The sequence below is a fragment of the Poecilia reticulata genome, chromosome 3, assembly GCF_904066995.2.
Source record: "Poecilia reticulata chromosome 3, P_reticulata-male-v2, whole genome shotgun sequence".
In the NCBI taxonomy this organism is placed as follows: Eukaryota; Metazoa; Chordata; class Actinopteri; order Cyprinodontiformes; family Poeciliidae; genus Poecilia; species Poecilia reticulata.
Window position 1 is genome coordinate 255,708 of NC_088832.1, and position 11,951 is coordinate 267,658.

The 11,951-nt window shown below is 36.1% G+C and overlaps 1 protein-coding gene and 1 long non-coding RNA gene across 2 annotated transcripts in view; both read left to right on the forward strand.

Moving 5' to 3' along the window:
- The window catches only part of LOC145550988 (uncharacterized), a 180,878-nt gene extending 169,346 nt beyond the window's left edge, over positions 1-11,532 (forward strand). The window contains exon 2 of the long non-coding RNA XR_014086748.1: positions 11,234-11,532. This is a non-coding gene — a long non-coding RNA (uncharacterized LOC145550988). The remainder of the gene's footprint in view (positions 1-11,233) is intronic.
- On the forward strand, positions 3,434-5,944 carry lto1 (LTO1 maturation factor of ABCE1). The gene is made up of 5 exons (XM_008404975.3): positions 3,434-3,632; positions 4,118-4,223; positions 4,547-4,617; positions 4,991-5,108; positions 5,292-5,944. The coding sequence occupies exons 1-5, from the start codon at positions 3,574-3,576 to the stop codon at positions 5,361-5,363; spliced, it is 426 nt and encodes a 141-aa protein (XP_008403197.1). The 5' UTR covers positions 3,434-3,573; the 3' UTR covers positions 5,364-5,944.
- Positions 11,533-11,951: the final 419 nt, after the last annotated feature.

Below are 11,951 nucleotides of genomic sequence, written 5' to 3' on the forward strand. Positions count from 1 at the left end.
TTATAATTAGTAATAATTTACATGATATCTGGAGAGAATTTAATCCAGCCATTCAAGATTTCTCATGGTATAAACCAAATGGAACATGTAAATCCAGATTAGACTATTTTTTGGTGAGTGAATCATCACTCACCATGATTTCCAAAGCCCCATTATCAGATCACTGCTTCATAGAGTTAACATTAGAACCTTCTAAAAGACAAACGCACCAAAAAGGATTTTGGAAATTTAATGCAAAATTATTAGAAAATGAAGATTTCTGCATTCAAGTAAAAGGTTTGATAAATGAGATAAAAGAGGATGTTTCAATTGTAAGTTACATTAACAAGTGGGAATTTATTAAATTCAGAATTAGGGAATTTAGCATTAAATTTAGTAAAATATTGAATAAACAAAATAAAGAGTATGAAAGTAATTTAATAAAAGAAATACATGTTTGTTGTAGCAATAATGATTTAACACCTCAAGACAGGATTAAACTTTCTGAGTTACAATCTAAATTGGATCAGCTGTACCTGAACAGAGCACAAGGAGCTTACATTAGATCCAGAGCAAAGTGGATAGAAGCTGGTGAAAAAAATACATCTATTTCTTTAATTTGGAAAAAAGTCGTCAGGAAAAAAAAAAACCTTTTCAAATCTTTTAATAGATGGGGAGGAGTGTAAAGATCCCCAAGCAATTAAAAATGAAGTACACTTATTTTACTCCAAATTATACACTTCCAATTTTTCAGAAAAGTACTGTAAATCCTTATTCAGTTCTATCTCACATTTGATCCCGCAAATTAACAAAACTTACAAAGATCTTTGTGATGCGGAGCTTAAAATTGATGAACTTGATGCAATGATTAAAAAAATGACCTTAAATAAATCTCCCGGTTCAGATGGCCTTACTGTCAATTTTTATAGATACTTCTGGGAGGAAGTTAGAGTAGTTCTGTTTGAAGCGCTGAAAGAATGCATTGAGAGAAAAGAACTGATGACAACAATGAAACAGGGAGTGATAATACTGATCCCAAAAACTGGCAAAGACAAAAGACAATTAGATAACTTAAGACCAATTACTTTATTGAATACAGACTATAAGATTTTTTCAGGTTCTGTTGCACTAAGACTCAAAAATGGTTTATCGGAGGTAATCAATGAAACTCAATCTGGTTTTTTAAATGGAAGACTTATTCATAATAACATTAGATTGGTTCTGGATTTATTAGATTATACCGACTATATTGATGATAAGGGTTTTATACTCTTTCTTGACTTTTGCCAGGCTTTTGACTCAGTTGAGCATTCCTTTATTCTTAATACTCTGCAACATTTTGGTTTTGGTGAAAAATTCAACACGATCATCAAGATGCTCTACTTTGACATAAATAGTTGTGTTTCTTTGGGTCATGGAACTTGCAGAAGATTTAATATTGAAAGAGGAATCCGACAGGGATGTGGCAGCTCGCCCCTATTGTTTATTCTTGTCGCTGAGGTGTTGGCTATTTTAATTAAGAATAGTAACTTGACTGGTTTTGACATATTAGGTAATCAGTTAATAATTAGTCAATTGGCTGATACGAGTTTGTTCCTAAAAGATGAATCTCAAATTCCCTTAGCATTGAATATTATCAACGACTTCTCCAAGGCTTCTGGTCTAAAACTGAATTTAGATAAAAGTGTATTATTTGATCTGAAGGATCGATCTACTCTGTCAATATGTAACCTTAAGGTGTGTAAAGAGGTGAAATATTTAGGTATTGTTGTGACTAGAGATAAATCTCGCTCTGAAAAGCTTAATATAAGCGACAATGTAGATAAATGTAAACTAATCTTAAATCGATGGCTGCAAAGAGATCTCTCTATTTTCGGTAGAATACTCTTAACTAAAATGGACAGTTATTCTAGATTTATTTATCCGGCTTACTCTTTACCTTTATCAAGCAAAACAATTAAGAATATTAATAGTTTAAATTTCAACTTTATTTGGAGAAATAAATCTCATTATATTGCAAAACAGGATTTGATTAAATCATATGAAGATGGTGGAGGCAATGCCATAGATTTTGATGTTATGAATGGAATGTTAAAAATAAAATGGCTTAAATTGTGTTTGCAGAATCTAAATTCCATTTGGTTTGTTATTCCCAGTATTGTCTTTAAAAACTTGGGTGGACTTGATTTCCTATTAAGATGTGATTTTGATCTTAGAAGATTACCAGTTAAACTTTCAGATTTTCATCAACAGGCTCTCCTGTATTGGAAGCTCATCTTCAAACACAACTTCACTCCACACAACACTCCAATATGGAACAATAGATATATATTGATCAATAGAAAATCGTTTTTTATTGAGAATTGGTTTTGTAAAGGTGTGTGGGCTGTTGCTCACTTTTTGGATGCAAATGGTGACATATTACAACATTCTGAGTTGTGTGACAAATTTCAATTATATTGTACCCAAGCAAAATACAAAAAAATCATCAAAGCTTTCCCTCGTCAACTTGTATCCATGGTCAGACAAGATTTATTGTATTCGATGGTTTGTCCTCGTTTAAGGACTCTTTTGATTGAAAATGTTGATTTTTGTGATGTCAAATGCAATAATAAGTTTATAAGAAGCCATTTATCTAGTTATTGTGCCACCGATGTGCTTAAAAGAGTATATCCTTAGAGACTTCAACAAAGAACAAATTAAAAAGATTAGATCAAAATATTTATGTTTTCCACTTCCTGCCAAAATAAAAGATATGCAATTTAAAATTTTAAACAAAATGTATCCAACTAACAACTTCCTGAGAGACAGGTTTAAAATGGATGTGGACAAGTGTGGATTCTGTGAAAAAGTTACTGAAGCTAAATTTCATATACACAAATGTCGCTTCTCTAAAACTATTCCCAACTTTAGACAGTGGATGAATGATTTAAACTTGTTCTATAAATCTTTATGTCTTGTAAAGTCAAAACATGCTTTTAAGTTGTCCAATTTCTTGAAACGTTTCATACTATAATGTACTGCCCTGTTGTATGTTTTTTTTTTTATTTGTTTCATTCTCTTTTCCTCTGTCCCAGTTGTCTGGCTCTGTTGTCATTTTGTTCTCTGATCTTATAATGTATACATTACGGTACCTTTATGGAGCTGATTGTATGTTTATATAATAATAATAATAATAATAATAATAATAATAATAATAATAATAATAATAATAATAATAATAATAAAAATTTTAAAAAAATGACGGATTTTTGGATGAATAATCGCTACATTTCCGGTTCCTTCGTCTGTTGTGTCAGGTGGTCGGTCACGTGACAAAAAAATAACCCCTGAGAGCATGCGCAGTGTTCCCAGGCTACAGTGTAGCGTGTTTTCCACCATGTAACGTGAAAAGGAGGATTAAAAACTTAAAATTGCTTAAAAAAAAAAAAAAAACTACGCATCCGCTCTCTCCGCCATCTTCGCGCCAGAAGAAGAAGAAGAAGATTATTTACATTTCTGTCCAGAAGGTGGCGGTAATGCGCCCAAAACCTGAACTGCCATTAAACAAAGGAAGAAGAAATGCGCTTACCAAGAAGTGGATCACGTTAGAAAATGGCAAGACAGCAGGGAGCTGAGGATCTGTTTGACAGTATTCTTTTCGCAGATGAAAGGTGAGTTTTGTGGGTGAGAACTGACCAGGCGATGTTTGAGAGCTAACGACTCAGAGGCGGAGGGATACAGAACCTTCTGGAATATCAAGTTAGCTTAGCAGCAGCCAGCAGATATAGAACAGAAATACTGTAGACCAGCTACTGACTGATCCCTGTCCATCTTAACTGCATTAATAAGATGTTGTGAAAAGCCTACAGATGTGATTCACTTTTCTGAATAGAAATAGAAACAATCATAATCATCACAATGACAAGAAATGAAGGCTTGAAATATTTGACACTGTGTGGTGATTATGAAATGAGTTACAATAATAATAAAAAAAGATTATCAGCATTATAAATTAAAACAGAAAATATAGCTAACCTGGTCCTGTTTTCATTAAACAACCCTAACCAAACCGCCTGGTTGGCCAGTAGGTGGAAGAAAGATCTCCACTCACAGACAGCAGCATCTTGCTTATTGAAAGCTTCTGTCTGTCCTCCAGGTTCCGCGGTGAGGGCTACCAGGAGGGCTTCCAGAGAGGGACCAAACGGGGGCTGCACAACGGCTGGAGACACGGGGCGTCTCACGGAGCCAAGCTGTCATCTGAGGTGAGCAGGGCTTATGAGGCTCAGGTCAGGTCATCCATCAAACGATAATATAAATTGTGAACTATTGAAACATTTAAACATACTAGATCTTTAAATGTTTTGCTAATATAACACCGATAATGCTGTAGCAGTTGTTTGATGTCATCATGTCAACAACCGTTTCTGACTAATGTTGAATGCTAATGTAATGTCATGAAGAACTGAGGCTGGTCTAAAGGCAAACTGGTACTAGCATGGTATACCTAATAAAGTGGCACAGAGTTTCTAACTCCAGTTGAATTGAGGTGTATCGCTTTAACAACTGTGATATTTTTTTCTCTCAGATCTCCTTTTATTATGGTTTTGCGGTCAGCTGGAAATGTCTGCTGGAGCATCAGTCTGATGACAGATCAAGGTATGACCAGCTCGACGTTCTGGCTCCACAGTGTCCAGCCGCATCTCTGAAGATTCATGTCATTATGAAACAGCTGCAGAACTCCGTCAGTCCAGAACATTAATAAATTCTGAATATGTAGGAACGTAACAGTGAGGTTATGGTTTTCCTGTCTGTGTGCATAATTATTTGGCAAAAAGATTATTGTACAGAATTATGATTCTAATACAAAAAATGAAAATGTTTCCATCTCTTTTGTGAACTTATATTTAATAAAGTCACAATAATAAACAGCCTTTAGATGGTAGCTCTGTAGGACTCCTGGTGCAGAACATGGTTAAAGCAGCCAGACGTTTCAGCTGAACCAGAATCTAACGTGATGATTTGTCCCCAGAAAGCGCCTCAGGGCTCTGGAAGCTCTGCTGAATTTGACCCAGAAGTTTCTCCTTGATGACCCGCAGTCAGTGAAGCTGCAGGAGGACACAGAGAAGCTGCAAGCCAAGTTCAGACAGGTAAACATTAGTCTGACCCGCTGCAGTCACAATAACTCTCTTACTCTCTGTGTGTTGTTTCTGTCAGTGGGAAACCTTCAATTTTAGTGAATAAATGTCAACTGAAAAGCAAATGAATGAGCTTTTCTTTAAAAAAACAAAAAGCTGTTCTCTATCTGCTGTTCTCTATCTGCTGTCCTGCAGGTCTGCTCGATGCTGAATGTGCCTACTGACTTTAAGGATTACATCCGAACAGCTGAAGGGACGTCTTTCTGAGTGACATAGTGGCGTGGCAGCAGAGCCAGAAGGAACGAAAACAGACTGAGTGGGCCACTGTGGGCCTCACAGGAAGCAGTGTAAGAGGATGCCGGTGGCTTAGAGGGCTGGAGAACTCATCCTGGTTCTGTCCCGACTTCACATCAACTCAAGGAACTGGGGGAACAAAAAATTGTTTTGAGTGTAACTAGTTGGTTTTATTGCCGTGATAAGGATCCTCAGTGCCTGATGGAGAAGCTGCTGCTTTCTAAACAGACTTTGGATCAGGCAGCTGATGTTGCTTCTCTGAGTTAGGAAATGATTTGTGGTTCTGTCTGCAGTAAGCATACGGTGGCTTGAGTTCTGTCAGTCACCATACCAGTTGAAGCAGCTCCGTCAGGCCCTGAATACTTTGTACTCATCGACTGGATGGAGACTGAAAGAAAGAAAAACTCGAGAAAATGTTCTTCTTTGTCACATTATTTCCTTGACCAAGAAGTTTTTTTTTCTCCTTAAATTTTTTAAAAAGGCGAACCTAAAAGGAGTCCCAGCTTTGAAAAAGATTTTTTGTTTACATTTTAATAAAAAAGAGATGTCAAATATTTTTGATACTTTCCTTCATAATCAGTAATTTTTTTTGTCATTGTAGCAACAAACTGCGTTCAAGTCAAGCCTCTTGCTAAACATTTTAGGAGTATCAATTACTTCACATCACTATAGACTATCGAGCATCATGTCTTCTGAAGTTGATTTTCAGTAATAACTAGAGTTATGATAGTTAGCTACTCTGGCAGAGAGAGATGGTGTGTGTGTGCATGCGTGTGTTTTTAATACCGTGTGGGGACCCTTTTCCTGACACAGATTACGTTGCGAGGACCGAAGCCTGGTCCCCACAAGGGGAAATGCAAATGTGTGTGTGTGTGCTTGTTTAGCTATTCTATTTAGGACCATCTTTGTTTCTCAATTCCTTTTTGCTTACTAATGCTGTTTTGACCATAAGTGCATATAGTTTGTAATGAGCTCACTTTAGAACCATTACAAATATGGTTCTACAGTCATGGGATAACTTAAAATTAGATTAATTTAACAAAAATTATGGCTAACTGGATAGGAGAGGGAAAAGAGAAATACGAGTGCAAAAAGGAGCGAGAGAATAATGCATCATAAGCTGCCTCTCAAGTTCTTAAGGAGACACTGGCCAGACACCTCCATTTACAATCGGCACCAATTAGGAGTTCTGAATCAGATGTTTGAAGAGAGACTCAGATGTTAGACACCGACCCTCCTCATTTGCATAACGAGGCAGAAATGTATAAGGAAAAGGAGACTAGGAAATGTATAACCAACAAACACTTGTTTAAGGAAAAGACAACATCTAAACATTTCTTCATGAAAATGCATCAGTAATGAAAAGACATACATACGTGTGTGTTTGTGTGGCTGCTGTTTTTCTTTTTAAAGGTTTTATTAGCTCTAGTGGCCTTTTATTTGATAGTTAATTAACAGGAAAGTGGGTATTTAGAGAAGGGGGAAGACATGTGGCAAGGGTCGCCAGGCCGGGACTCAAACTGGCAACAGCTGCGTAGAGGACTAAGGCCTCCATATGTGGGTTGTGCTTAACCCCTGCGCCACCACAGCACAACCCAGGCTGTTTTTTTTTCTTAATGGGGTATATGCCACAAACTTCTGTTTTAGCACTTCCACATTTTTGCCACATAGATGCATAGATGGAGTTGGACAGGAGTTCTGTTTGATGGCTTCCTGGAGGGAGAGATTGGCTGAGCTAATGTTGCCAACAACTTTTCTCCTAATAACTTTTTTGCTTTTCTTTATATAGAAAGTATTTCTTTCAGTTGCTCTTTTTCCATTTTGTATACATTATTTTTTTTATTTTTACCTTAATGCTTACCTGGTCAGTTGTGGTGGCAACGTACATTCTCTTGATTACTGACAAAATGACAGAACCACATGGACTGAGCTGGTTATATCAGATCAATCTGAATCTTTATTTCTCATTAAAACGACTTCTTATAATTTAAAGACATTGTTATAACATTGCATCTTTATTCTGCTGTAACAATGACTGCATTCTTGCAATTAAAATTTCTTGTATCCTGACCACAATGCTCCCTTATACAACTGACAGAACAGATGATTGAAATAAAAGCACTTTTTGAAAATATTTTCTGTGATTTTATTAAAGAAATTGAGGACGGGAGGAATCGATTAAAATCAAATCTGGTAAGAAAAAAAATCTTGTAAGTCATATCATCCAGCCTTATTCAGTATATTAAATTATATGACTAACTACATATTGCTTAATATTCACATTTCTTTGCTGGTATCACCTTAATGTGTTTCATTTTAACATCTCACTGATCTGAATTCCTGATCTACATGAAAATACTTGATATGTAAACACCGAGAAATGGGGAAAACAAGGTTTGTGAAATGCAGAGTATTACAAATGAGATTCAATTTTATTGTAGGAACAAACAGGATAGCAAAATGAACAGTGAATATATAATATACTTCCTGGCAGCTAATCAGACTTGTTTGCCTTTACTGGTGATAAAAACTCGTCACTCTGGAGGAGATAAAGACCGACTCAGCCCCGTCCAGGATGACTGTAGTGTCAGGGTAGCCAACAAAGTCTGCAGGTAGACTTTTGCATAGCTGGTGCTCCGGTTTCAAGATCATAGTTTAACCAAGTACTGTAAAAAAAAAAGTTAGTCCACATTGTGATGGTCCGGCAGACTGTGGACTGATGGACGCCGTCAGCTGGTCCAGGGACTTGGATCCAATGGAAAGGTAATCGGCACAAAGGCTCAATCAAGGCTTAGAAATGCATCACGAGGTGTTGCGATGGAAACCTGAAAAATTAAAAACAAACAAAAAACTAATAAGCGTCCATATTCAGCTGCACAACGCAATCAAAACTAATAAATCATCATCTCTTTTAGAGAGTTTTGCTTGAAAATAAATTGACAATATCTCAGGAAATTAAATGTGTGAAATAGTTCTGGTATCACAAAGAAACTGCAAAAAATGTTTCAGAGATGTAACAACACTGAAGTTACTGAGTAAGAGTGAACTAACCCAGATAGCACACGATGTTAAATCAACGTTGAAAAATACAGTGTTTAAATGTTTATAATGTGTTGACACAAAAACATCTACAAGTCTCTACTAGGAGTTGTACAGTCCGACTCCCCGTTTTTACACTAGTGGTTTGTCCCAACCAAACAGCCACTTTGCTGCTGGCTTGTTTGCAACTGGCTTCTGAATTGAATTCTCCTCTGAGCAGTTTTATGGTAAGTTTTTCAACATTACTTTGATATTAAATGTGTTTATTGAAAAATAAGGGCATTGTTTTGTGCCCAGGATGGGCATTGTTTTGTGCCCATCCTGGTTATTTTGGGGCAAAACAGATATTTTTAATAATTGAGGTCATGTCTCATTTTGTTATTATTATCATTTTGTCATTATTTTCATCCTGCTTACCGCTAGTGATTGGTAAATGAGGTGTCATGAGGCGTTTCGACTCATAGCAACACTGTATTGATACTGTGTCGATACTGTGTCACTCAATACTGACACCTGCTGGACATTAAAAATTCCTACAGGCAACGTAGTGATTTGATGACCAAGTCTATACAATAAGATTTGTTTTTGTTTTTTTATTGAATATTATATGTTGTATTATGTCATATCTTCTTCAGTTACATTTAAAATATATTTGATATACAGTCAATAAAGAATGTGAACATGTACCATAAAGTGAAAATTTAAGTGAATGTATTTGGAATGAGGATGCATGAACTGTTTTTTTCCAACACATTTTTGTTTAAAAAAAAGTTTTTACAACCTTTTGAAATTGAGCCTGTTACGCTTTTTTGACAAAACTTCTGCTGTAGAAAAAAATTAAGTAAACTCTACATTTACAACAAACCCTTGTTTTTCTTAGGGGTTGCGTTCTAAAAATAACCCCTGATAAGCGAAATCCGTGAAGTAGTTACCTTTATTTTTTACAGTTATTACACAGCATAAATAAAAACTCTACATTGAAACCAAAGAACAAAACCTGTTTTCAGGTCAGCGGATGTGCGTGTGCATCAATCGGGCCTTATTAATGTGATCCGCAGTCTTGTCATTAAAGCGTTTCCTCCAACTTGCTCCTCCAGATTCACAGCTGTATCTACGGCAGAGCGACGGATCTCATCAAACGAGCCTCCGGTCGGGTTTTGTTCTGCCTCTGGCCACAGCTTTTTTGTTGTTTTTTTTTCCCAGCAGACATTGAAAGTTTCAGTTTCCATCTCCTGAGTGGCCAATCTGTATTAAACACCGTAACGTTATTGGCACTCAGGTAGCGCGGAGACTGTTTTTACCAATTATATGGTCAATTAGGACGAAGAACACTGTGGAAAAAAAAACTGCACAAAAAAATCTGCAAAGCACCGATACCGTGAACAGTGAACCGCGTTACAGCGAGGGTTCACTGTATATGAAATAATTTATAAAAATCAACTGAGTAATTTGTAGAATGGCTTCATATCTGAGTTTATCTAGGTGTATCTGGGACTTCATTCTCATGCCTGGCCTCATAATGCCTCAGCATTGAAAAAGTGGATTAATTTAAATAAGACAGTTTAGTTAAACATATACATAACTTAACCTGCAGAACATAATATGAAAGTAAACTAAAAGTCAGTTTCAGCTGAATTTGGGTTCAGATAGATTAAGTAGAAACTGACAAGAACCGGATGAAACGACAAAAATGAAAACAAATTTATTTTCCAATATTTTCCAATCAAAATGGTCCCACAGTGCAGAAACATTTCCTTTGAAGCTGCTCCATAGATGACAATGTAAAAAATCAAGAATTTGTTTGGCAAATGCTTTTGACAGATTCGCTTCCTTATAAACACAGTTTGGCATCCAGTGTCATTTCGAAACAGTTCCTGTGTTGGTCACGTGACTTGCTGAAACCAATACGCGCGCCGACACTGGTGTTGGTCTATGGGCTTGATGCATGCGCCGGCTTGTTGGTGTTGCTGGACCCATCACTAGTAATCACTTGTTTTTCATTTTTTATTATAATGTGCTTAGGGACGTGCTTAGATGTGCCTCTGTTCCAGAATAACTGAGTTAGATGATTGCATGACCATCTGCAGTTTTGATGGTTGTTAATCATCCACAGATTCCATCCAGGTGAGGCAGAAAGGAAACACTTAAAACATGTAAGGCAGGTGAAACAGTGAACTAAACCTGCTAATGACTGATTCAGTCTGTTGTTTCTTGGATTGGTAACTGGTTAAACTGAACTGGTCTATTATTAATGGTGTGGGATCTTTATCAGCACGTGGACATTTTGTAATGAATTTAATAAACTTATTTGGAAATATTTGTAGTTGATTGAAGATTAAACCAGCTATTTGATGGAAGTTTATTCTGTATAAATTATAAATAATTTGTCCAACTAAAGTATAAATCACCTTTTGCTCTATTTATCTGTCTGTGGTGTGTTAAATTAACCCTGATCCTCCCTGAGTTTTATCTTTAGGTTTTCTGATAAACAGCCTTTATTTTAAATATTGATTCCCTCATTTTAACATGAGTGCAGCATCATAAAGCCTACACTAGACTGCAGCTCCATAGGTAAATGTAGTTGTATACATTAAGATAAATATGAATGAAAGATTAAGATAAAAATTAACTTAACAGTGAGTGTACATGGGGAACTATATGGTTTGTATTTGTTCTCAGACAAATACAATGTTAATCATTGAAAAATTAACAGTACACTGTTTAATCTTTCAATGACTTTCAGAACTTTTCAAATGTTTATCATCTTTCTAACTGGCACCTTCCTCACTTTTTGTGTTTTTCAGCCGTTGCTCTGCAGTTTGACCAAAAGCTGACTCTTGAGGACTGCAGTAAAACTGTCAAGAAGTGGCTTCATTACACGCCAGAATGAGAGGAAGACATCACAAGGAATCAAAGTGACGCCAACCAGAGTCAAACTGGGGTTACCACAACTTGTACTGTTTCCCTGGTTCATACAGTACAAAGCTTAACCTCATGGACTCTGTTCTTCTGTGGACAATAGACTGTTATTCTGACAGTCAAAAAGGAGTCAAATATGTTTAAAGATCTGTCCCTCTTTTCTTAAATAAAATGTTATATCAAACCTATGTTGTCATTTTTAAACTTTTGTACACAGTTTACCCATGATCTGCCAATAATATAGTGTTTAGCACCAGTGAAAAAACTTTTAGTGGTATGTTATTATGCAGACCTATCAGACCTAAAGATATACATAAATCCTTAGCTTTCATTCAATATGAAATCAACCCAAATCTGCATGTAGATCCACATTCAGATGAAGGTTGAATCAACATTGATTCCTGACTAATTCAGTGTAGAATCAACAAAAATGTGTGCAGATCCACGTTCAGATGAAGGTTGAATCAACATTGATTCCTGATTGATTCAATGTAGAATCAACACAATTATGCATGCAGATCCACAGTCAAATTAGTGTTGAACCAACATTGATTAAATGTAAAATAAACAGAAATATGTGTGCAGAACCACATTCAGATGAAG